General features: G+C 33.6%; 4 protein-coding genes and 1 non-coding gene across 7 annotated transcripts; 3 read left to right on the top strand and 2 right to left on the bottom strand.

The window, feature by feature from the left end:
* Positions 1 to 172: 172 nt before the first annotated feature.
* LOC111810301 (RING-H2 finger protein ATL22-like) lies at positions 173 to 2404 on the bottom strand. Its single transcript, XM_023696994.1, has 3 exons — positions 1819 to 2404; positions 1576 to 1741; positions 173 to 741 (listed from the first exon to the last, which is right to left on the bottom strand). Exons 1-3 carry the CDS (start codon positions 2350 to 2352, stop codon positions 248 to 250), a joined length of 1194 nt encoding a protein of 397 aa, XP_023552762.1. The 5' UTR covers positions 2353 to 2404; the 3' UTR covers positions 173 to 247.
* A 4037-nt stretch (positions 2405 to 6441) lies between these two features.
* LOC111809864 lies at positions 6442 to 7327 on the bottom strand. The gene is made up of 2 exons (XM_023696328.1): positions 6896 to 7327; positions 6442 to 6638 (listed from the first exon to the last, which is right to left on the bottom strand). The coding sequence occupies exons 1-2, from the start codon at positions 7289 to 7291 to the stop codon at positions 6606 to 6608; spliced, it is 429 nt and encodes a 142-aa protein (XP_023552096.1). The 5' UTR covers positions 7292 to 7327; the 3' UTR covers positions 6442 to 6605.
* Positions 7328 to 12366: 5039 nt separating this feature from the next.
* LOC111810397 lies at positions 12367 to 16385 on the top strand. The gene is made up of 7 exons (XM_023697104.1): positions 12367 to 12544; positions 13133 to 13199; positions 13298 to 13359; positions 13466 to 13519; positions 13555 to 13691; positions 15674 to 15731; positions 15855 to 16385. Exons 2-7 carry the CDS (start codon positions 13133 to 13135, stop codon positions 16074 to 16076), a joined length of 600 nt encoding a protein of 199 aa, XP_023552872.1. The 5' UTR covers positions 12367 to 12544; the 3' UTR covers positions 16077 to 16385.
* Positions 16386 to 16865: 480 nt separating this feature from the next.
* On the top strand, positions 16866 to 16938 carry TRNAA-CGC. The gene has a single exon. It is a non-coding gene; the product is annotated as a tRNA-Ala (tRNA).
* A 62-nt stretch (positions 16939 to 17000) lies between these two features.
* LOC111809863 lies at positions 17001 to 24356 on the top strand. Of its 3 annotated transcripts, none has more exons than XM_023696327.1 (13): positions 17001 to 17586; positions 18103 to 18275; positions 18411 to 18488; positions 19184 to 19263; positions 19580 to 19664; positions 20360 to 20776; positions 21584 to 21691; positions 22030 to 22097; positions 22260 to 22347; positions 22427 to 22498; positions 22572 to 22625; positions 23889 to 23995; positions 24075 to 24356. In XM_023696327.1, the coding sequence occupies exons 1-12, from the start codon at positions 17016 to 17018 to the stop codon at positions 23964 to 23966; spliced, it is 1872 nt and encodes a 623-aa protein (XP_023552095.1). In that variant the 5' UTR covers positions 17001 to 17015; the 3' UTR covers positions 23967 to 23995; positions 24075 to 24356. The 3 variants fall into 3 exon arrangements, 2 of the variants coding, with proteins under 2 accessions (XP_023552095.1, XP_023552094.1); XM_023696326.1 differs by having other exon boundaries at positions 18097 to 18275; XR_002817325.1 differs by lacking the exons at positions 22427 to 22498; positions 22572 to 22625; positions 23889 to 23995; positions 24075 to 24356 and having other exon boundaries at positions 18097 to 18275; positions 22030 to 22180; positions 22260 to 22348.
* Positions 24357 to 24701: the final 345 nt, after the last annotated feature.

Genomic DNA, 24701 nt, shown 5'->3' with positions numbered 1-24701 from the left:
TAATTTAATAATATTCTTTTATTTTGAGTGACAAAGGTATATTGAAATTATGCTTAGTTTTGTACCTTAATTTACAAATATATGTGATTTTCATAACAAATGGTAAAAATCGTCAATTTTTTAAAAACCAAACTAAAATTAAAAAATAAAAAATAAACAAAAATTTGTCAAAATTATGCTAAGATTGAAAGCAGAAGCATCCATCTATATATATATACACAAAACGCAAACAACTTAACAACCTTCACTAGTCATGACGTTGCAATGACCCTACCGACCCCGGGGACGTCGGCATTGACACCGACACAGTCTGAGTAGGTGTGGAGGTTGCGGAGGAATCCTCCGGCGAGCTCCGGCACACTGGACACGTGGCATTTAATTTAAGCCACTCATCGACGCAATTGGCATGGAAAAAGTGACCACAATCTGGAATGGTTCTGATCGCTTCTTTCGGCTGATACTCCGACAGGCAAATAGCACAAGTGGTGTCGCTGGGCTTTGGGAGTCGTCGGCTCTGGCCCAATATGGTTTTGGGGAATGATTCAATTGTCGGCCCATCGAGGCCTGCTACGGCGGAAGTGGGCTGGCGGCCCATTGAAGGAGAGAGATATGATGATGGACTATTGAGGCGAGCAAAGGCCTTGAACTTGCCGCAGATGAAACAGATCAGCCCAATAAGGAAGAGGACGCCTGGGATTGCCACGCCGATGATCAACCCGTATTTGGCACCCCGTGGAATACCTGAAAAAACATAAATTGTTATTTAATTATTATAATAATTGGTCAAACCAATTTCTTTTATAAACAAACTAAAACGTCGATTTTGGTTTATTTATTTATTTATTTATTTATTATTATTATTATTATTATTATTATTATTATTTGATTCAGTCAAACTTCAGTTCACCAATATTTTAGGCCTAATTCTTTTCAAACTCTCCCATTTTATCTCTAATCTAGTTAGGTAATACAAATTGATGTGACACTTCCCAAAAAAATAAAAAATTACTTTTTTATTTTATTTTTTATTTTTTTTGTCCCCTCCACTAATATTAAATCATGTAAAGTCATCTTCGACTAAAAATAAGACTAAATTTATATATATATATATAATGTTAATTGAAGAAATTTAATGAGTAAATTGAGAAGCAAAAATAAAACTCAAGCACTAAATACTAATCTTTTAGAACCCAAAATTGCAATAAATAAGCGGAAAATAAATAAAGAATAATTATTATTTAAAAAAAAACACAATTATAATTATCTTTTTCTTAAGATTGTGTGGATGTGAGATCTAAATTATTGTCTAGGAGCATAAGTTCTTATGGCTTTACTTTCGACTTTTCAAAAGACTTCGTAAGTTTATCTCAAATTAACCAAGGCGTGGGATGGAACAGACACGTGTTTGTTAGTCTTAAGACCACTCGCCCTTCGCACTCTTTTTAGTTGAATTATTCCACCGTCCGATCACCGGTAAAAAAAACTCCACTCGCCTCTCTCGAGTTCACAAATATCCCCGGCGGAGAGAAAATTCAGAAGAGATATAGAGAGAATGGAACAATCAAATTAACATACCGCCGTTTGGAAGATTGAAACACTCGATTTCGGCACTCGAATTGCTTTTGAATCCACAATCTCCACCGCGCATCTCGCAATATCCGCAATCTGGCTCGCTCCAATTCACCACCATTCCTTCTTCAAGCTCCATCCCTGTCAACGGAAGCCTCTTCGTCGCGATAACCTAAATATAATCACAATCACAAAATCAAATCACTAATTTCAAAACAAATCCTAACAAGACGATGTTTCGATTTATACGTTACACGGTGATGGCAGGAAAGCGGAAACCGCCTTAAGGTCTCTGTTCGGCACATTGATTACAGAGTGGTTTCTGCCGCTCATACATTTGATCTTCCGAACACGATCGAACGGCAACGTATCGACGTAATAGGAGCAATTAAGGACAGTATACTGTTCTAATCGATAGTTAGAAACAAACGGCGAGTTCTCCAGATCAAAAGAGTTTACAACTAGTCGTCTTGGAAAACATTGATCCGGATCGTTTATCCACAGCCTCTGAAATCTGTAATCAATAAACTCCACCACGAGGTCTCCAGCGTTCGGGAGAGTGAGAATCGTCTGGCTTCGATTGTTGCAGAACAGGTCGAAATCCGGCTGGAATCCACATCGAGAATCCTGCGAATTCTTCAGTCGAAACGGAAATCGAACGGCCGGCAAGGAAACGCCACTGCAGGAGGAACTTTTGCAAAGAAACTGCGATTCGGCTCCGTCAAGAATCAATAAGCGTAAAAGGAGGAGGAGGATGGCGACGGAGAATTTGGAGGGGGCCATATGAAAGCTCCGATTGGAGAGAAGAAGACGAAGAGCCGAAAAGGCATGAGGCTCAACAATTGAACATTCAGAGTTTTCGTAAATTAATTAATTAATTAACTAATTACAATGATTAAGGGTATATTTGTAAATTCACACAACTTGATTTGACTGCTATCGAAGTGGATTATTGTAAATATTTTAAGTGGCTCATATTCTAAGGTACGTTTTAAAATAATAAATAGCATTTTTTATTTATTAAATTAAAATTAAATAATTTTCTAATTTTGTAGCTATTTCATTATTCTAATATTGATGGCATGTTCTTCCAATTACCCTTTTAATTAAATTTTAATCCAAAAATATATATTTATGAGTTATTTATCCCAATTTAAGTTGGGTTAGGAAATGACAATTTTATCCTTATATATATATTATATACACAAACACATGATTCATACTCATGCGACATATTTAAATATTAATGCATTATTTAAACAAGCAGTTAATATGAGGATAATGTCCCAATTTAAAAATATATAATGACGTGTCATGTGATGACTATACCAAGCATACCATAATGAGTAATTTTGAATATAATTTGTTTTAGATTAAATTGATGTGAATCCAATATATCAATAAGACAAATTAAAATCAATATCTTTACTTTTTTATTCTTAAAAAAAAATTATGCCGACAAAAAAACATTAATTGTTATTATTATTATTATTATGAAAAACACCGTTAATTAATTTTAAATGTAATTAACTTAAACAAAAAGAATAACTAAATAAATTATATAAAATTATAATTAGCTTTTTTAAAGCTAAGAGTATTAAGCTTTCACATCTATTTTACTAAAAAGAAAGAAACATAAAGCATCAATCAATCATTGTTATCTTGCATTAATAACGATTTAGTTGACTATCAAATAATGATATCGACCTTTATAACAACGTCTAGAAATTACCTCGTTCCAATTGTTGGATGATAAAAGTCCCACATCGGCTAATTTAGAGAATGATCATGAGTTTATAAGTGAGGAATACTAACTCGATTGGTATGAAGCCTTTTGGGGAAGCCCAAAGCAAAACCACGAGAGTTTATACTCAAAGTGGACAATATCATACCATTGTAAAGAGTCGTGTTTGTTTAACACCAATTACATTCATAATTTTTTAAAAAAATATTATTTTGAATTCGTTCAATTTTAGTATATTACTTTTAATGGCCCAAAACGAGTCTACCTTTAAAATTAAATTTAATTATTCAAAGTTGACTTTTATCGAAGATGACTAAATTATAACAATAAATTTTCGTGTATGAATGACGGAATATGTAGATTAATAANTTAATAAAAAAAAATGAAATTCAAAGTATAACATCAAAATGGTATTTTAGTAAATAAAAAAGAAAAAGCTACTTCGTGTATAAAAGTAAATATTGAATATTGAAATCTATATTTAAAGTAATTTGGTTATTTTTCTAAAATCGGCCGCTCTAATTTGCAAAGAGAACACTTAAGCCGGCCGTAATAGAATATTGGGCCGTAAATGGATGAAGCCCAAACGAATACTAGTTAATCGGAGCCGTTCAGTTGGGCCCAAAAAGTATGATATTGGGCCGTAAAAAGCCCAAATAATTGCCGGTTGATCGGAGCCCATCAGTGGGCCCATATAGTAGGATATTGGGCATTTACTTGGGTTTCTAAGACGATAATAATAATAATAAACGGTTTGTTTGTGTTAAAAAATGTCTCGCGTCAATTTATGTTATTAATTTTTATATTATACTAACAATATAGATGATTATAACTCAATCAAATCAAAAGGAAGACCATATTGAACACATGTAATTTACCTTTTTCTTTTGGAGTCCTTTGTTCGATGTTTGAGATTAGACAAACACATGTTAGACAAACACGACTCTCCACAATAGTATGATATTATCCACTTTGAGCATAAGCTCTCATGGTTTTGCTTTGGGCTTCCCCAAAATGCCTTATACCAATTGAGAGAGAATTNATTGTTTGTTTATAAACTCATTATCATTCCCTAAATTAGCCGATGTGGAATTTTATCATCTAACACATATAAGGCTCTTCACTCTCCTCATATGCAAGTCGAATTGATCTACGCGATAAGCCTACTAGTTTTCATATTGAAATGAACGGGTATAGTCATGTTTTTTTCCCAAAACAAAAGGCTTTAAACCAAAAATATAATGTGAAATCACGTTACACCTTAGGTAAGGAAACCGTTCGAGGAAATTAAGGCAAATATTTTGGATTTGACTCAAAATGTGAACTCGATATTTTTCAAACATTAGGTTAAATAGAGCTTCCCATCAAAATGTATTAGGTAATACCAAAGATTCTTAAAAGAAAAAAAAAATAAATAATAAATCCTTATTTCTTTAATATGTAAAACTATGTCGTTTTCCTATTGTTGACGGTCGGAATGTTGCGTANACTGTCGGAATGTTGGGAAACCAATGTTTTATTTGTGCCATTTCCATATTTTAATATAATTAAAATTATTTTGTATTTTATATAATATATAATAATTAGAGAAAAACACGTGATTTAGAAACACATGTACTTCAACAAAGTTGTTATATTTAGAAAATTATGCTTCAATTTTTATTTTTGGAGGGAAAAGATGAGAAAAAAAAAATAAAAATAAAAATAATGTTTTTTTTTTTCTTTTCCTACTTGGATAAAATAAAAGCGTTTTATTTATTTTAAATATTTGAGGGGAATTATAAAACATTTTATAATATATTTTCATAATAAAATTGTTTTAAGCACCAAACCACACGACTACGTGATTAAAAATTAATTAAATGTTTTTGAATTAATAGAGAATGTTTATCATAAAAGTTGACACGTGTAGGCCCAGAATTAAATAATAATTAATTCCGGGGAAATTTGTGAAATTACAAGAAGGCACATGGGCTGTAGGCTGTAGCTTTGCGTGTCAATTTAGTTAATTAATTACACGAGAAATTGAGGGTCCGTTCGAAAATTTCGTTTTGTTTTAAAAATAATTCGTAATAAACTTTTAAAAGTCTACAAAAATTAATTATAAAAATTCCATGTTAGAAACTATATGAAATCGATATTTTCATTAAAAAAAACATAACTACTTAATAATTATTATCTAACTCAATATAAGTTGACAACCATTCATCTTGTAAACTAAATAAATAAATAAATAAATTATATATATATATATATATATTTTATCCTTACTAAAAAACTTAAAATATATTTTACAATTTGATCAAAAATATTTTATTGGCATCAACATTTGTGATATTGACATTTATATCACATTAACATTTTAAACCTTACATAAATCATAAATTACTATCTCATTGGCCAAATTGAATCTAGATCAATAATAATCAACATGTATTGTTGATCAAAAGTTCAAATGCCCATAAAGTTAGGGCGATTCAAAACTCGATCAACTCAACTTGATTCAACGATTTAGATTGAGTTACAAACTCATTTAGGTTGAATTTAGTTGGTTCACGAGTCCTCTTAAACCTATAATAGGGTTGACTAAACCAACTCGAGTTTATTATTCATTTTAAAATATATTTTTGTTTACGAAATCCCAACGGCCAATGACGGTGGCGACAATTTCATAAAACTTCGACAAAATTAATGGGCAATTGCGTGGAAGGAAAGAAGAATTGGATGGGTAAGTTTATTAACACGTGATTAATATCATGATGAACACTACAATAATAGAGATCGAATCACAATATTTGAGAGGCTTATTTTATGTCTTAATATCAACTAAATTATGTTTAGTATACTAATTTAAAAATAAAGATAAAAAATATAATTCTTTTTATTTAAATATTATTTCCATTCATTTTAGTATCGTACTTTTGATATTTTGTATCTTTAAAAACAGACTATTTTGATCTAATTTATTTTTTTGAAACTCTTTATCTACAATTTTATCGTCTAATCTGTTCTTCGAAACAAATCATGTGGTCACGAACGTGAATCGAACCCAAACAATAGGAAATATATGTTAAAAATTCCACAAAAATAATGTTGGAAGTTTGATTGCAGTTAGTAGCTTCACATAAATGCATGAAATGGAATGAACTACTCAACTACCGATCATTACGGCTTGCTTTTACTTTCTCAGACAATTCAAAAGCCGTAATTTCTAGAAAGCTACCATTAATGTTGACTCTTAAATTCAAGCATGTGGTATCTCTTTTTTCTACGTAAAAATTGGAAGCCGCCCTCACTCCAGATCCAGACATCGGCCATAACATGTCTGCAGAAATCGGTGAATGGATATCAATGCCTCTGTTCTTAATGCTTAATACATAATTTCTACAAAAAATTTGACACTGTGTGATAATATAATTTACAATCCTAACTCCTAATTACACGAATTGAACTTATAATCTACTAATCACAAGGAAATCAGAAGCAAAAGTTGAAAAGAAATGCAAAGATTAAGAATATAATTTCCGAAAACCCTAGAAGTTCTCCAAGAAGAACATAAGAGGGGAAAATTCAATTGACTACCATAGAAGAGCTAACGCGAGCCGCAGGAATCCGCATGAGCTCACTCGCAACATCTCCGAATTCTAGAACGCCGCCATTGGAGCATCTCGAAAGCATCCGATTCGCTTCTTGCTTCGTCAATTTCACCGTAATTCTAACCACTTTCTTCTCTGTTTCCTCCTCTGTACTCCGCTCCTCTCTGTCAATGGCGATTATCACCGGTTCCGTATCTGCAAATCTCACTCTCTTCTTCACTTTCTCGATCTCCGGCTTCCCCTGCGACGGCAACTGCGGCTGCTTCTTCTTGCTCATATCGCCTCTGTATACGTTAGTCGTCTTCTTCGTTCGTCTGCAGCGATTACTGATATCAACCGCCTGCAACTTTTTGTTCAAGCTTGAAATCAAATTGCCGATCATGATTTTTCAGATCTGAGAGAGAGATAGAGAATTAGAGAGAGGTGAGATTGTGAGGAAGAAAGGGAGGGAAAAATAACTATTTATAGAGGAAGAAAATGCTTGAGCATTCAAAGCCATGTTATTTGCTTATTGAAACTTTTGGTCATAGACATTTTTTTTTTCTTTTCAATTATTACAAAAATTAAAAAAAAAAAATCGATTTTTTTTTTTCNTTTTTTTTTTTTTTTTTTTTTTTTTTTTTTTTTTTTTTTTTTTTTTTTATATATTTATTACATTTGGACTTCAATAGTTTTTCATTATTTACCATCAACAATAATTTAAGAAAGAAAAAGATTAATTTCTCCATTAAATTACAAATTTTTAATAGAATTTTAAATTATTTGTTTAATCCGCTCGAGTTCAATATTAGAGTCCATGAAGCCTGAGCGGGTATTCGGTCTAAAATTAGGATTAATCGAAACGACCCAATGTGATGTCCCACATTGATTGGGAGGAGAACAAACCACCATTTATAAGGGGGGAAACCTTCCCCTAGCGTTGTAAAGCCTTGAGGGGAAGTCCGAATGGAAAAGCCAAAATAAGACAATATTTGCTAGCGGTGGATTTGGGCCGTTACAAACCATCACAGTATAAAATAATCTTACTATCTTTATACGATACACGGGCTACTTTTCTAGCTTCGAATATACATAAATTGAGTTAAATATAATTTATATAAAAATAAAAATCAGGAAAATCAACATGTTTGGGTCAAGTAATTTTTGTTTAGAGTGTATTTTCCAAAGTCTTTAGATGTGACCAATGGACCAAAACTTCCACAAGAAAAGGAAAGCTCTTTCCGTTTGATTCTTACAACTCCCCTTATGAAAATAGATAAAATTAAGTAGCTTTTGGGAGTAGGACCCACTTCCAATGCCAAAAATACCCCCACTTGACTTGGTCCACCCTTTCGTTTCATAAGGGCAAAGTAGTCATTTCATCATATCCATATTTTTTTTATATCATCAACTTAAGTACAGCTCAATTCGTTAACAATTTAACTGTTAAACTTTAGTGTACATTGTTTCGGTCCAAGTATTTTTAAACTTATAATGAATTTTTGTCCTAAGCTATTAATCACGATCTACATATTCGATAAACTCGATCCTACCTTAATTATACTTTTATGGTAAAAAAAAAAAATTCATTACCGATTTAAAAATATAATGTAGTAGATGGCACAAGATAAGACCAAGACTTGAAAAAAAGGCACGATTGAAGTTGATTTTTGTTGAAGTTGATTTTTAGAGGTTAAAATAATAATTCCACAATTACACGGTTTTATTTGAAACCTAACGATAAGTCGAAATTAAATCATCAGTCATATAGAAAGACTTCATCAATTTGGAGTGTAGAATTAGTTTTATTTTAAGAAAACTACAATTCAACATGTCGTTTTCTTATGCTTAAATGCATGCTAACGTTCTTTTCAATTCTCTTCGCATCATTGAATTGGTCGTTGAAAAGTTTTAATTATCTATTTCACGAGAGAAGGTGATTTGGATGTATGAAAAATGTTTAATTCTCGTTTCCGTAAAAAAAAAAAAACTAATATATAGTTAAAATAAGGAAATAATTAATATTAATATTGTATATTTGATAGCATTTTTTGTATGGTTGTTTCTTATAGAAGTTAATTTTTTTCATTAATATAATTTAAGTTATTTTTTATTTTCAAAACCACGAGCTGTTTGAAACTTGAAAAAATAAAGAAAATTTGACCAAAGTAAAAATAATTGAATTTCAAACGAAAATTGTTAAATTTTCTTAAATAGAATTCTACCCATTAACCTCATTTCTCAAACTCGTTCTTCACAATGGTTTGACCATTCAATTAGTTTCACGATATTAAAAATTATGGAAAAAAAATATCAATTTTTGTTCTCAAACTAATTTATATTTTGTAACGGGTCAGATCCACCGCTAGCAGATATTATCCTATTTGGATTTTCTCTTTCGGGTTTCCTCTCAAGACTTTAAAAGTTTGTTCTCCTCCCCAACCAATGTGGGACATCACAATCCACCCCCTTTCGGACCCAGCGTCCTTACTGGCACACCGCCTCGTGTCTACCCCCCTCGGGGAACAACGAGAAAGCTGACACATCGTCTGATNCATTTGTAACGGCCCAAATCTACCGCTAGCAGATATTGTCCTCTTTGGACTTTCCTTTTCGGACATCCCCTCAAGATTTTAAAACACGTCTGTTAGGTGAAGGTTTCCACACTCTTGTCAATGGTGGTTTGTTCTCCTCCCACCCAAGGGGGACTATCACATATTTTTTAAATTTTAATAAATGGTTGAAAAGTATTATAATGCTTATGCTATGATACTTTTTCAATAGAATGTGGAATAAAATTCATATTTGCACATGGTTTCAATTATAAAATATTTGTATGATAAAAAATTGATAAGATTCTAATGAAAACTACATTAAAATTAAATTTGGTTGTATCACATACCGTGGGCAAGCATCATGGGGCGAGCGTTTCGAGCATCTTCCTTTGAAAATGATATTTCAATGATAGTACTGAACGACACAAGTCTACTAGTATTGCGCCCCAATTCATGTATTAGAGGTTGGATCATCTAGAATATATGTCATAAATGGTTAGGCACGGACACGAGAAAGTCTAATACTTGAGAGAACTTGAATGGATGGATGTTCGAGATGTCTCGATGAGAAGTCTAATGCTCAAGAGAACCCGTTTTCATAATTGCACCAATTTTGAATGCAATCCATTCTCTCCCTTGGGAAATCCGCAAGTTAAGCCCAAAGTTACCCAATCATTGTTAGGATCACTATTATTCACACGTGGTCTCAAATTTATTTATGTATCTCCTCTATTACTTGAATGTCACATACCACGGACTTGTACATTGAATTTTGGTCAAATCACGTCTAATTGGGGAAGGTGTATGCTATAAAACCAATTGTAATGACTCTACTGAGGAGTGTACATGGTCCAGGTTGAGTCGGGTTGGGGGATTTTTTTGACCCAACCCAAAAGTTTGGGTTGGTTGGATTGATAACCCAACCCGAAACTTTTCACAACCCAACCCAACCCAATCCTCTATTTTCGGGTTGGGTTGTCAAATTTTGTTTAGTTTTATTTATTCACAATTTATAATTATTCATATACAATCTTACCTAAAATATATTAAAAGTTCACAAACAAACACAAACCAATGTATAATTATTGAATTATTAACATAGTTCAACATTGTCATAAAACTAAAACAACTAAATAACAACAAGATCATGAAATTAAATAAACAATAAAAATAATAAGTATAAACATATTGTATATAACAAAAATAAAAAAATATATAAAAATGTTTTAATTGAAACCTGAGAGTCTAAAGCTATTCTAAATTTTCTAATATGTTTTAAAAATATGAAATATTAGAATATTTTTTTTTGTAAAAAAAAGAAAAAAAAAATATATCTATATATATATATAGGGATTTTTTTGACCCAACCCAAAAGTTTGGGTTGGTTGGATTGATAACCCAACCCGAAACTTTTCACAACCCAACCCAACCCAATCCTCTATTTTAGAGTTGGGTTGTCAAATTTTGTTTATGTTTATTTATTCACAATTTATAATTATTCATATACAATCTTACCTAAAATATATTAAAAGTTCACAAACAAACACAAACCAATGTATAATTATTGAATTATTAACATAGTTCAACATTGTCATAAAACTAAAACAACTAAATAACAACAAGATCATGAAATTAAATAAACAATAAAAATAATAAGTATAAACATATTGTATATAATAATAAATAAATAAAAAATATATATATATATATATATATATATATATAAATATTTTAATTGAAACATACTTATTTATATGTACCTTAGAGTCCTAATTATTAGAAAAATTAATTATATGTGGCTTATTCTAAATTTTTTAATATGGTTTAAAAATAGTATGAAATATTTGTGTATAACAAAAATAATAAATATATATATATAAATATTTTAATTGAAATATGCTTGTTTATACGTAACGTCCTAACTATTAGAAAAATTAATTAGGTGTGGCTTATTCTAATTTTTCTAATATGTTTTTTAAAAATAGTATGATATATTAGAATATTTTAATATATATTTATATATAAAAAAGAAATTAAATAAATAAATTATAAAAAAATATAAAAAAACTAAAGAAATTAAAAATAATAAAATAACAAAATAATATTAAAAGAAAAAATAACTATATGTAGCCTAATATTTAAAAAAAATAGTATGAAATATTAGAATATATATATATATATATAAAATAATAAAAAACTAATGAAATATTAGAATATTTTTAAAAAATATATATAAAAAGAAACTAAACTTGAGGTTGAGAAAAAATGAATGAACCAAACCCTACTCGAAACGCTAATCAAATCCAACTCAATAGTTTTGGGTTGGTCCGAGTTGTCTGAGTTGAGAATGTACATCCCTAACTCTACTCCAATTCAATAACAAAGATATTACTTATAAACCATTATAAATCAAGTTGATTTAAAAATAAAATATAAAATTAGAAAATAATTATACAAATACCATACAACAAGCATACTATATTAAAATTTGAGAAATTTACATACTAAACGTACCTACATATACAATTCATTTGTATAAATTTTAGTCTTAAATTTTCGATATCTTTAAATTGTATACATAATAATTGTTATCAAATATTTAATTTTGTTAAATTCACTAACTAATTTTAATAAAAAAAATTAAAATATATTAAAAATAATTTTCATTAATGCCAATTTCAACCATTAATTTTATAAAACTAGAACTTTCATATATTTTAATTAAGGAAAATAATTTATTTTCACTAATGAAATTATTAGATTAAATATAAACCAATATTAGTAGAAATATTTTAAAACAGTGCAAATTTAATAAACTTTCACATACATCACCAAAACTTTCCTTATTACGTGAAGTTTCCTTATTACGTGAGGTTTATAGGGGAACGACGTCGTTGCTTTCTCCTATATATATAATACCTCCCTTGCCCTATTTTTCTACCAAGTCTCCTCTTCCTTCGGCGGCAAGGAATTGACTCTCCCGCGAAGCTCAGGCAGTTTTCATTGTGTTCGTTTAGGTTCTTTGGGAGTTTTCTGTCCTAAATCTTCACTGGTTTTTCTGCGATCCTTTTTCGAGCGACGAATTATCTTATCGTCAAGAGGTTCGTTCTCTCTTCTCCGTTTGGATCTACGAGGTTTACTTTACGATGAAAACCCTAGAAGTTGTATCCGATTTCGTGATTCTTTTGTATTGATGTTATTTGATGTCTTGTGGGAGGCGTAGTAGATTATTGTACCTTCGGGTATGCCTTTTTATTTGATTTAAGGTTGAGTGCGAAGGGAGATTTCTTGGTTCTGTTGGGATTGTATTATTGAAGGTCTGTATTCGGATGAGTTTTCTTCCGGTGTTTCTTCGGTTTTTAATGAGACCTTGGAAGCATATTGTAACTGTTGACAACTTTTACTTCTGCGACTGATGTGAGGACATGGATGGGCTCTAAGAGTTGTCTGAGGCCATCTGTTCAGTTTACGCAATAGAATTCTATTTCTTAATTCTTTGAGGATACTGTGTCAACGAACCGTATTATTTCGTTCGCTTTAAACCTATCTATTTTTCTGAGCCACCTTGCTTGCCAATTGTTTCTGCTCTCGAGGATTTGCACCTATTGATCTACTTGCGTTTTTTTTTTTCCAAACTGTTACTTTTCTTTTAGTTCCGCACTAACTTTTTATTTTGAATCTCATGTTAGATGGCGGCTAAACCACTTACTACTGAGGCTATTGCCGTAACTGAGAAGAAGATGGACATGGCTTTAGGTTGGGCTTCGGAATATCTTTCAGTACTTGAGAATTTATGGGCCTCTTGAAAATTTATTGATTATTCTGTTTCTACATTTTTTTTGTTGTTGAATTAGACGATATTATCAAAATGTCCAAAAATACTGCAAATAAAGCCAGGAAGGAAAGAAGGTTTTCGGTAAGAATCTTTTATTTTTAGCTTGCCTTTAACCTGAGCAGTTTATTGTTGAAAGTGGAAGTCTTCCTTTTATTATATGTGTAGTGATTTATCTTTCCATTTGCAGAACAAAATGCAGAAATTTCCAAATAATGCTACTCAAGATAGACCNTTTTTTTTTGTATGTTGAGTTCCGATTTTTCATTTTGTATTTAGGGGGCTTTGGCCAAAAGAAGGTCAAATTTTCAAGGGAATCAGTTTGCTTTGACAACTGAGGTTGCAAGAAGGGCTGTAGTTGCTCCAACTCGCCCTAGAGCTTTTTATCGTAGGGCACCCAACTGGAATAAGACAAGGTATATCGAACTATACATTTTTAGCCTACGGAAAGCTCTCATTGTGAATTATGATTATATGTTTTACTTCAGCTACCTTGGCAACATACCGAAACTATATGATAGTTTTAAAGAAGAAATTTATTACAGAGGCAGTTTTAATTTGATGGCTGGTTTGTTTACTTTGTTATTTGATGCTATGACAGGTAAATCACGTTTATACACAATTGATGATTTCTACAGTGTCCATCAAGTTTTAAATATGAAGTTAGAAACATAATATGTTGGTTGGATAAGCTTGGATGATAAGTTTCAGTTGAACTGGAGTGGGTGTATTTCCAATTATTTCGTTTCTTCCATTCTACCTGGGAATTGATTCTGCTTTATCTTCTTAAGTTTGGTTCTGGAATGCATTGAGTTATCTTTTGGTTGTCTGACAAGTAAGTGCTTGGTGGGAGTTTCAGTTGCTGGGACAAAGATAATTTGAACTTTTGATTGAATTTGATTGCTGCGACCATCTGGAAAAATGTGGTTTGGTGAAAAGGGCTTGTGTTCATTGGATGAGTGTGTATAGTTTTGAGTTTTAGCTCCTTATTGAATGTGCTTATTGTCTTGGGTTTCTCAAGTCTTCTTAGACAATCTACAATATTATAGCAGCCTCGTCCAGATTCCCTTTTGTTGCATTGATGTGGAAGCTGTTTGCAAGATGTGATGTTTTTAGAGCAGGAGTTGACTGAGATTGTGGCACATTCCCTTTAATGATTATTCCACAATTGTCTCTTGTTCATCGTGTTCAAAGTTTGCTGTTGTGAACTTTCATTCCTGGTGGATGACAGTCATACTTTGTTTGCTTGCATGCAATAAGGGATGCAAAGAACCCTAGGGGTTGTTGTGATGTCAGAACTTGCACATCTTTCTATGTTTAGTGTTCCGTCTGCTAGTTTTGTTGATTCCACTTGGTGTTCTCTTTTCGTTTGCTGTTACATCCTGGGTACATTTGTCAGCCTTCCAACTACCATGTCTTGACGAGTCTCTCAGTAATTCTACTTATTGAGTAACAGTAAAACTGCAAATGAGGAAACCCTTGACTATGGAAAGTTTTCCACTTATGAAAAAATGCTTCTTTATCCCTGTAGTCAGCCTGACCTGAGGAATATGACATCTCATCATCTTTAGTAGATACTTGGGGATGGAATTGAAATTGTTGCAAGTAAATCAAGAACTCTGTACTTCTGGTTATTTGTCGTTGCATAATTCTATGAATAACAAAAGTGCTGAAGAAATTAAGTACGGTTAGTTAAAATGTGTTGAACAATGGCTTTATGGCTTCTTCTATGAGGTATTATGTGTAGACTTCGGGTTTATCCACGTGGAATACACTAGTACTGCAGAAATTCATGCTACTGCCGCTTTTAAATCATATCCTGGTTGAAGCCTTCATTTTCTGGTTCAAGTTCCGGACAGGAGTCTTCCTGCGGAGCAGTTTATCCGTTCATTGATAATACTAGTTTGGAGATTTCATTGTCCATTAAAGCAAGCCAAGCGTGCGGTGATTGATTTGAGGTTCTGGTTTTGTNGTTCAAGTTCCGGACAGGAGTCTTCCTGCGGAGCAGTTTATCTGTTCATTGATAATACTAGTTTGGAGCTTTCATTGTCCATTAAAGCAAGCCAAGCGTGCGGTGATTGATTTGAGGTTCTGGTTTTGTATTATAACTGGACAGTGCTTTTTTTGGATTGGCAAGCGCAACACATTTTGAGCTGATTCTCTTTTTTTGATGACTGCATTCTCATGATCTGGTTTGTTTTTTATTTCTGTTGATGCATTTGAATTTGCTCATCGAGGTAAGATTCTCTGATCTATCTGCATCTTGCCGCTCAAGGAGTGTTGAAAATATCTGGCGTTTGTGGAAGTTTAATTTGGATAGTAATTTTTTTACCTAGCGGGTCTACTTATAAATGTTATTTCTTTTGTTCATCAATCATTTCAATAATATTTGGTGCAGGGTTGATGCTCCACCGGTTCCAAGAAAGCCTTTTAATAATCGAACCTTTGTTCCCAAGGTACTGTGTTTGTAACTGAGTTTGGTCTGAAGTAGTGAAGTTACTCCATCAAATGAGATGATGAATGCAAGTTTGGATCGCAGTAGTTTAATCTCATTTATTCCCCCTTCTTCCCTTCTCCAGGTAGCTGCACCGGCCCAGCCACAAACCAATGCCACGCTGAGACAGAGACCACAAACAAATGCTACGCAGAGACAGAGACCACAAACTCTGGACTCACTGTTTGCCAACATGAAGGAACAGAGGCTGAGGGTGTTGTCACAGCGACAGAATGGCGCCGCACAACAACGGAATGGTGGTCGCCAGCAAATACCTCCATGGCAAAGAGGCCGTTTTGGTAACTGAAGAACACGCCCACACGCCAACACGCCAACACGCCAACATCGTGTAATAAATGGAGTATTTGTATGGGAAATGTAGATGTTGCTTGCTTGTCCTCGGCCGATAGCTGATACCATCAAAAGAAAGGAATCTAGTTGTGTCTTGTCATTTTTTTTTTACCCAAACCTTTGGCTTGCTGTTTTTAGCGTTTCTAGCGTTTTTAGCATTTTTAGCATTTTTAGCTTCATTATGATCAAATGCTATAAAAGTTGTATCTGCCGTTCATGTAAAGTTTTCTTTTTATTTTAACTTACTGTTTCTGTTCTTATGGTCTAATTTTCCAATTTTCTCTATTAAAGAAAATCTTAATTGCGTACTACATTTTTTAGTCCTCCAAATACTGATTAGCGTAGAGATACTTTGGTTAGACGTTTGGACCAGTCATAAGGTACTACCTGACTCCTTACCAAAGATTGTCGTTGATCAACTCAGATGTGATGGTTTACGTTGTTGTTAACATATATCATCCGAGAGTAACAGTTTTAACCTCTTTTATTGTCAGCATTCAACAAATAAAGGAAACTAACATAGATTTCTATGGTAATCTTCAAAGCCACACCTAGCAGTTTTGGCATTGTTGAAAATGGATGTTCTTTAAAATGGTTATATTAATAATCCTTGGCATATATTTTTATCTGTTGTGAACTAATAGCTGAAAAATGCACTTCGTTGGAACTTTTATTTGCTTTGATCATGTGGAGTAGATTTAAATATTTTGATAAATCTTATTTTAAATTCTTTGTATCAACAAATGGGGGTGTAGCTCATATGGTAGAGCGCTCGCTTCGCATGCGAGAGGCACGGGGTTCGATTCCCCGCACCTCCATTTTTTCCTTTATTTTTTAATTTTGGACGGCTATGATCTAAGTAAGGTTCCATTCTGTCTTCCGATGACCCGCCCACATGCAGCCATTGCCCAACCTCGTCATCACGACCTCTCATTCCTCATCCTTTATCCGCCAAAATCCCCACTCTAGAGAGAGAAAAAAAGCACAGAGGAGAGAGAAAGCATTCGACGAATTCTATGCCATTTTCCCTCGTTTCAATCCAAAGCTCCACTGTACAATGATTCTGCACTTGAGTTCACCATGGCTCACTATCACTCGCCTCCCTCCTCCTCCAAAACTCATCGAACCACTCGCCTCTGCAAGCAATGGCACTAGCGTCCTCATGCCTCTCCTTCTATGCTCCAAGTCGACACGAGTTAGAGCTTCTTTAAATGCCAGCAACATCGATGGCGCCGCAGCTTTTGAGAATCCTGTTTCGGAGTTACTCGACGACGAGCTGATTGGTGTTGTTTCGGGTGCTAAGGATGCCGATGAAGTGCTGCGGTTGATCGCCGATAAGTCAGGGAGAAGTGGAGGTACTGTGTCTGTTCCGGACTGTCGTTTGATTATTGCGGCTGCACTGAAGCGTAACAATTCGGAGCTTGCTCTGTCCGTGTTCTACGCAATGCGCTCCAGTTTCTATGAAGGTGTGTGCCTGTGACTTGTTCGTTTTTATGTTTGTGTATTCGAAGTTCCATCTGTTTAATAATTAAAGCTAATGCTGCAAAGTATGTGACTAAGTATATGGATTGGTTTCTTTAAATTAGTGAGTAGTTAAGAAAGACGTTTAACTTTGGCCGCTGGGATTCGTCCCTGATTTGGTGTCTTTTACAATGCTTCAATGATTTCTTCATGTCGTTTGACGCTACTTTGTTTCAGTGTCTTCGTCTATACTACAGATCAAGCTGATATCGTGTCCTCGTTACTTTAAGGGCACTAAGCAGGAAGAGTATGCAATTAGGATAATCACTGAATAAGATTGATTACGTGCTTTGATTGAGATTAGGAAGAAGAGGAGCCTAGCAGGGTTCTTAGTGTTGTAGGCATGTATAGTTGCTAAGTTTGGGGCGGCATTCACTGAAATTTCTTTACATTAATTTTCAATGCCCGACGGTAATATATCTGCTAATTTGCTAATCCATTGCCATTGTAAATAGTTACAGCATGGGAGGGTGTTAATGACAATGTTTCCTCTGTTGAGAGATGGAAATGGGCAAGGCCAGATGTCCATGTATATACATTGCTGATTCAAGGTCTTGCAGCATCCTTGAGGGTCTCTGATGCTCTTAGGATTATCGAGATTATTTGCCGAGTTGGTGTATCACCTGCTGAGGAGGTGAGAAACTAATCTTTGTTCAGATATGTATGTGTTCTTCATAGGCAGACATTTACGCAGTTGTTTGCTACTGCATTGTGATGAACATAAAAAATGGTAAGACAGGCTTCCTGAATAGCTGTAAAATGTTTGAAGGTCCCATTTGGAAAGGTAGTGCAGTGTCCCAGTTGTATGGTAGCAGTAGCGGTTGCACAACCCCAGCACGGTATTCAGGTATGGAAGGACACGGCTGCTTTTGTTGATTGCATTCTATCACGGAGTGTCTCTAGAATTAATGTTTGATGAAAATCTCTTCAAGTTCCCTGGGAAAACTAGGATTAGATAGAGCGTGACTATACTGCATTAGCTGTTTCAATGACAATAACTACTAGATTAAATCATATTATAGTCTTTTAGTTTGATTATTAATTATTTTCTACATCATAACAACACATGCTCGTCCAATGTCTGTCATGATATAGGACATTCACGCCGTGAAAAGATAGGATGGATATAAAATAGAACATCTCCTTTGTTTATTTTCATGATTTGGGCAATTATTTGCCTTCTGTATTACAAATTTCTATTAATTTGTTCCTACTTCAGAATTCTCCCTTCCATTCGTGGCACTATGAAGTACTGTAGATTTTGTCTTGTGGCCTTTGCCAGTGGACATACCACAAAGCCACTATAGTTTCCATGACTTTGATGTTGTGCACCTAATTAAGCATATGTTCAGTGCTCCTGGTTTATTTTTGAACAAATGCTGATGCTTTATCTCTGAGATATGTGGTTTAGTAGCTTGAATGTTTTATCCCTGAGAAATGCAAATATTCTTATCTCCCAATTTTTTTTTTTTATGAACTACACGTGTCCCTCTGCAACCTCCTACCTTTGACAATGATTTTTTTTTTTTTCTTTTTTTGCAGATTGTATCCTGTGCAAAGTGCCGCTACCAATATGAACTTATTTCAGGAAATATAGTTAGTATTGAGTCAGAAGAAATTAGGTACGTTTACTTGCATATCACAAACTTTATTTATTTAGTTTGCTAGTACTTTAAGCCCTTTTCTTTTGTTTTGTGCTTTCAACAAGCTTTGGATTCTTATGAACGAAAAAGGCTATAGGTTCAAGTTCTGAAATGTCTTTTAATATCACACTTCCATTGCCCACTACCCTGAACACTATGCACTTATGGTTCAGGATAATATTCAATTATTGCAAACCTTATTACTTAATTGTATATTAATGACAAAACAAATTTGCATTAGATGTTGATCCTGGAATATTCACTTTTTCTAAGGATCTCCTCCTACCGAACGCAGCATGGATACTCCAGCATGGGAAAAAGCACTCCGGTTCTTGAATGTAATGAAGCAAAAACTCCCTGCTGCTGTGCACTCCATTGTGGTATGCATAACTCAGTTTGACTTTGAACTGTCTGGTTCGTTTCCATGCTTTTGTTATCATCTACAAATATTTGCTCATTTGATCTGGTCAGCATCAGCGAGATGAGTAGATGCATGATTATTATATTTCTAATTTTATTCCAAATTTGCAATAATTTCTCCCCCTTTCCACTACCTTTTGTGTCTGTTGAGTAATTCATCCATCGTACGTTTCACTAATAGTTAATTGTGCGGCCTTAAAAGTATTCAACCGCGCAGAGTTGTGTACTTATCATAGAAACGTCATTTTGTTCTCTTCTCCCACTATCATATCTAGGTGGTTGAGTAACTAATTTTTCATCTCTCTCATGAAAACTTGGCACATCATGGTTTATTTGTAGGGTCTATTTTTAAAGCATATACATAGATCAGTAGGTCTCATTAATGTCTTTGAACTACTAAAAATAAACCACGTAAGGTAGGAGTTTTTACTGACTGGTATATAGGAAAATATGCTATTCATCTCAGGAATAAGTGTTACTCCTGTTAGTCACCTAATTAGTTTGCTAGCTTGCTGGTTCTGATGAAAGTTTCTAAGTAATCTGGATATTATTATTTCCCTGCCTTGATTATCCAAAGTTTTTGAGGCAATTAACATATAATTCTCTCTGTTCTCGTGTTCCTGTTACTAATTTTTTCCTTTGTCATTCTCTGTAGGTACAAACTCCTTCTGGAGTAGCACGAACCCAGAAGTTTGCCACTGAAACAGCAGATCTTCCAGCACGAGAAGGAGAAAGGGTGACAATTGCTGCTGCAGCTCCATCAAATGTATACAGAGAAGTTGGTCCAATTAAATTTAGTCCAAAGGATCCAAATTTGTACTCTGGTGAGCCTATGTGCTTGACAAATCATTCAGATGGCCGAGAATCACTATTGCTAAGAGTGCCAGCAAAGGAAACCTCATTCTTACTTAAACCGTCAGCCCTCTTTCCACTCATACTTTTATCTGTCGCTGGAGATGCTGCCTCTGGAGTTCTTGACCCCAGCTTGCCTCGGTTGCTTTTAGTTGCTGGATTTGCTTCTCTAGCTGCAGGAGCTACTTTGAATTCATTTATTTTGCCTCAATTCAATCGGGTACAGATTTCTTTAATCACTATTTTCTGTATTGCTACACCTATGTTTAAACCTCATTTTATATTTCAATATTTACACACGCACATTACTTTTTGCATAAGGTTGTTGTCACTGATGCCATGTCTTTGTACGTGTGTATTTTTAAATTTTGGCTTGTGGTATCGATAGACGCATTAAATTATCATTTGAATGTTGTCAACTGCTGAAAATGACTTGAGATGAGTTTAAAAAAATTTATTCCTGCATCCCACTTTTAGCAAAGCTTCATGCTAAATACTTTTTGGAGTGCACTTTAAATTCTCTGAACATTTTTCAAAATCTTTAAGAATAAGAATGCCTAACAGTTGAACATGAAAATTTCGAGCATGTACGTATAATGCTGAAACACAGTTTCCATTGAGAAATTGAAAAGCACTCCAAACGTAACAGTACTCTGCCTTTTGTACCCAAATTTCTTGTTTTCAAAATTGATCTTCTTTTCTTTAACCAAAAAAAGCCTGTTTTTCTTGATGGAATGCTTAAAAAAGATTCCATTATTTTAGACTTTGTATTGTTTATTTTCCTACTCAATTTTCTTCTTTTAAATATTGCCTAAAAATTTGTACAAATTCCGCTGCCATTAACAAGTTATGCCCTCGTGAACCAAAAATTGGGTACCTTGCTCAAATACCTAATGAATATCTGATTATAAAATAGTATTTAGTTATTACACCCATATAGTGCCCATATTTTTCTTCTCTAATATTATTATTAACTTTTCTCCTCGAATGCTTGATTAGAACTAATTCATATGTTTCTGACTGTCAGCTTCCTCAACGATCAGTTGATATCATTGCCATCAAACAGCAGCTTTTATCTCAATATAATGTGCTTCAGTCTCGTATCAGGGATTTAAAACTAGCTGCTGAAAAGGAGGTATGCACTCACATCGTCTTGGTCATGGCATCATGAAGTAAATTTAATTATTAATTCATATCTCAACATTAACTACATATTATATGGTTAGCTAAATTGAATACATGAGGTTAACAATTTGTCGCGCTTATACTAATCTTTTATTACTGAAGAAAAACATTGGAAGTTATTACCAGTATTGTTCTCTAATCTGTAGCCTGGGTCTTCACTTACGCACTCATCAGTGATACAAAGATTGGTTATCATCAAATAACTGAAATCATGTTCTTTTCATTTTGTTATTATAGCATTATAGATCTGGTTATTGAAATTCACTTGAATTTCTGTCCTCTCTGTAGGTATGGATGTTGGCTCGGATGTGCCAATTAGAGAATAAAATTTTTGCCGTTGGAGAACCTTCTTACCGGTGAATCCTACTAAACACTATGACTGGTCCTTTCTTAATTCAATGAACTATTGCCAATGCTCATTTTCAATTGACTTATTAAGGTTGTAAAAATATTTGGAATTTTCATTTTTCCATCTTTCTCAATGTCCTCCAAACTCAATTTTATATTATTGTCTCCAGTGCACGTAGAAGTAGGATAAAAAAGGTGCGAGAAGGCTTGGAAAATTCCCTTAAGCAACGGATTGAACTAATAGAAAGCTATGCAAGGGTATGTATAAGACATATCACTGTGTTAAGAATCCTACTCCCGGAAGGGCATGGTTACTAAGTGGTATCTTTTTTGACAGATTTCCTCAATGATTGAGATAGAAGTTGAAATGGAGTCTGATGTTATAGCTGCTGAAGCAGCCAGCAGTGTGGTGCGTTCAGTTTCTGTCTTATCATAAGTTTTAGAAGGAATAGAGTTATTTAACTTTGTGAACCATTTTACAGGAAAGGGTTTCTGAACAGATTGAGCAAATCATGGTGCTGGAAAATCTAGAAGAGGTATGTCTATGAATTAGTTTTTTGTTTGCATGCGTAACTATTTCCCCCCCCCTATTTTTCTATTTTGGCAGAGGGATAGCTTGTCTGTTTACTTAGTTGTGATGTTGAAGTATTGCTTGAAGTCTAATAGACCCCAGTTTAAGTTAACTGTTTATCGTGTCTTTCTCTAACTGCATCCATACTACCGGTAGTATATTACTTGTCAACATTTTGAGAAACTTTCTCTTGTTTACTATATTCACTATTACTGCCAGAGTTTGCCAGGTGGTATACCCACTGGACTTACCTTCAATCACTTCCATCCACACGGTATTACATGGAGTACTGGACTTGCCTTTTCTATCTCCCATTCCTCATAACTGAGTTATATTATATTTAGGGAGTTAGGAGAGAAGGATAATGCTATGTTCAGAAACTTTTGTTCTTGGGAAATGGGAGGGGTGTAAGTTCACGATCCTAATAGTACTTTCTTTTGAGTTTTTTCAGATTTCATTTAACAATAGGTGATAGAATTCCGTTCTTAGATGGACCAGATAGTGGTGCCCTCTGCCACCACCACACTTAGAGCCAGCCTTACAAACCACCGGTTGTATTCCCCTTCATCATAATCAAGCCCTTGGCTAGCAAGGCTGTTTATAAGTCACATTGCATTGATTTTTGATTGCATGAAAATTGACTTTGTGTAACCAAAGTTGAGTGTCTGCAGAGTTTTTAGTTCCTTCACAGAAAACAGTAAGTTTGACTACTTTTTAAATATGTGATTCGCATTGTTTTTTTTGTTTTTGTTTTAATAATGAAATCCTCACTTAATACCCTTAGTTTCAGAACGAATAAATGGTTTTGGTTTCTGTTGTCTTTGTTAGTGAAAGAGGGATTGATTGAATGATTGATGAGAAGATTGAATTATGAAGAGCAAGAATGCTCCATATTTATACAGAGATAACAAAAGATATTCAGAAAATCTACCTAAAAATCTACAGAAAATCTGGTAACAAACGAGTAAACAAATCAAAATAAAATCTAATCAAATCAAAACTAAATCAAATAAAAAACTAGATCTAACTCCTAACGGAGATTTAATTAGATACTAACTGACAGCATTCTAAACAAATACGTGATCTTTAACAGTCTTCTTAGTTCCTCGTGGTTTCTTCTGGACTATAATGGTTTCCTCATTTTTGGAGCCAACCAGCAGACGCTATTTCCATCTTTTGGCTAATTAATTGTTTTTTCTTCTAATCTTTTATGTCAATACCAATGCAGAGATGGAGATTACAAGCAGAAGCCAACGATGAAGCCGAAAGACTTTTCAACCAATCAATGCCAACGGAAGAGGTTTAAACAGGCTTGTGCTCATGTCTTCAATCCAGGTAACATTTATACCTCTTCTCCACATCGCCTTGTACCTTCACTTCTTACCCAGACTTGCAATTTGTCAAATCAATCTAGGAGTATGGACACCTCCATCACGAGTCCAGATACTTCCCAAACCTTCTTGCTTGTGAAAATGTCAATCAATCTCTACTTGGTGCATGTACATGAAGTTTTGAAGCAGCATCAGGTCAGTGCTTCGTGGTCAGATGTCTCATTACTGAACATCTCATTTGTTAAATTGTATCATTAAGTTTCTTTGGAACTTTTCTCTCCTGAGTGCTGAAATGTTATTTATTTACCACGTAAATATAACACATTATTGCTTCTATTGGATGAATACCCGTCTTTGCGTTCCAATTATGTTCTTAGTTTGGTTTGATTGTGATCAAGTTAGCCACGAGTTACATAGTAGGAGTCTTTCTATATCTCTATAATAGTATCATATTGTCTACTTTAAGTTTAAATCCACACGATTCTAATTTTTAAACGAGTTTTTGTGCTTTAAAATTAAACAATCTTTCCTTTATTTATTATAAGATGAGATAAAAGGATTAAAATTTATAATATCCTTCTACCTTAGTGGGTTTGGTAAAGGATACAATTGATAATATTTTTTTTTTTTTTTTTTTTTTTTTTTTTTTTTTTTTTTTTTTTTTTTTTTTTTTTTTTTTTTTTTTTTTTTTTTTTTTTTTTTTTTTTTTT

This window comes from Cucurbita pepo, chromosome LG14 (assembly GCF_002806865.2).
Source record: "Cucurbita pepo subsp. pepo cultivar mu-cu-16 chromosome LG14, ASM280686v2, whole genome shotgun sequence".
Classification (NCBI taxonomy): domain Eukaryota; kingdom Viridiplantae; phylum Streptophyta; class Magnoliopsida; order Cucurbitales; family Cucurbitaceae; genus Cucurbita; species Cucurbita pepo.
Note: the sequence above shows the minus strand (reverse complement) of the source record. Positions and strands in the feature narration are given on the sequence as shown.

What these genes read in the sequence shown, in the direction of transcription:
- LOC111809864 (XM_023696328.1), bottom strand. Translation starts at nt 7,291, where the DNA reads ATGATCGGCAATTTGATTTCAAGCTTGAACAAAAAGTTGCAGGCGGTT. An exon ending in CTCGCGTTAGCTCTTCTATG is followed by an intron (nt 6,639 to 6,895) that starts GTAGTCAATTGA and finishes CGATTTCTGCAG; the next exon opens with ACATGTTATGGCCGATGTCT.
- LOC111810301 (XM_023696994.1), bottom strand. Translation starts at nt 2,352, where the DNA reads ATGGCCCCCTCCAAATTCTCCGTCGCCATCCTCCTCCTCCTTTTACGC. An exon ending in TCCTGCCATCACCGTGTAAC is followed by an intron (nt 1,742 to 1,818) that starts GTATAAATCGAA and finishes GATTATATTTAG; the next exon opens with GTTATCGCGACGAAGAGGCT. An exon ending in TTTCAATCTTCCAAACGGCG is followed by an intron (nt 742 to 1,575) that starts GTATGTTAATTT and finishes ATGTTTTTTCAG; the next exon opens with GTATTCCACGGGGTGCCAAA.
- LOC111809863 (XM_023696326.1), top strand. Translation starts at nt 17,016, where the DNA reads ATGCAGCCATTGCCCAACCTCGTCATCACGACCTCTCATTCCTCATCC. An exon ending in ATTGAGTCAGAAGAAATTAG is followed by an intron (nt 19,264 to 19,579) that starts GTACGTTTACTT and finishes TACCGAACGCAG; the next exon opens with CATGGATACTCCAGCATGGG. An exon ending in TGCTGGAAAATCTAGAAGAG is followed by an intron (nt 22,626 to 23,888) that starts GTATGTCTATGA and finishes ATACCAATGCAG; the next exon opens with AGATGGAGATTACAAGCAGA.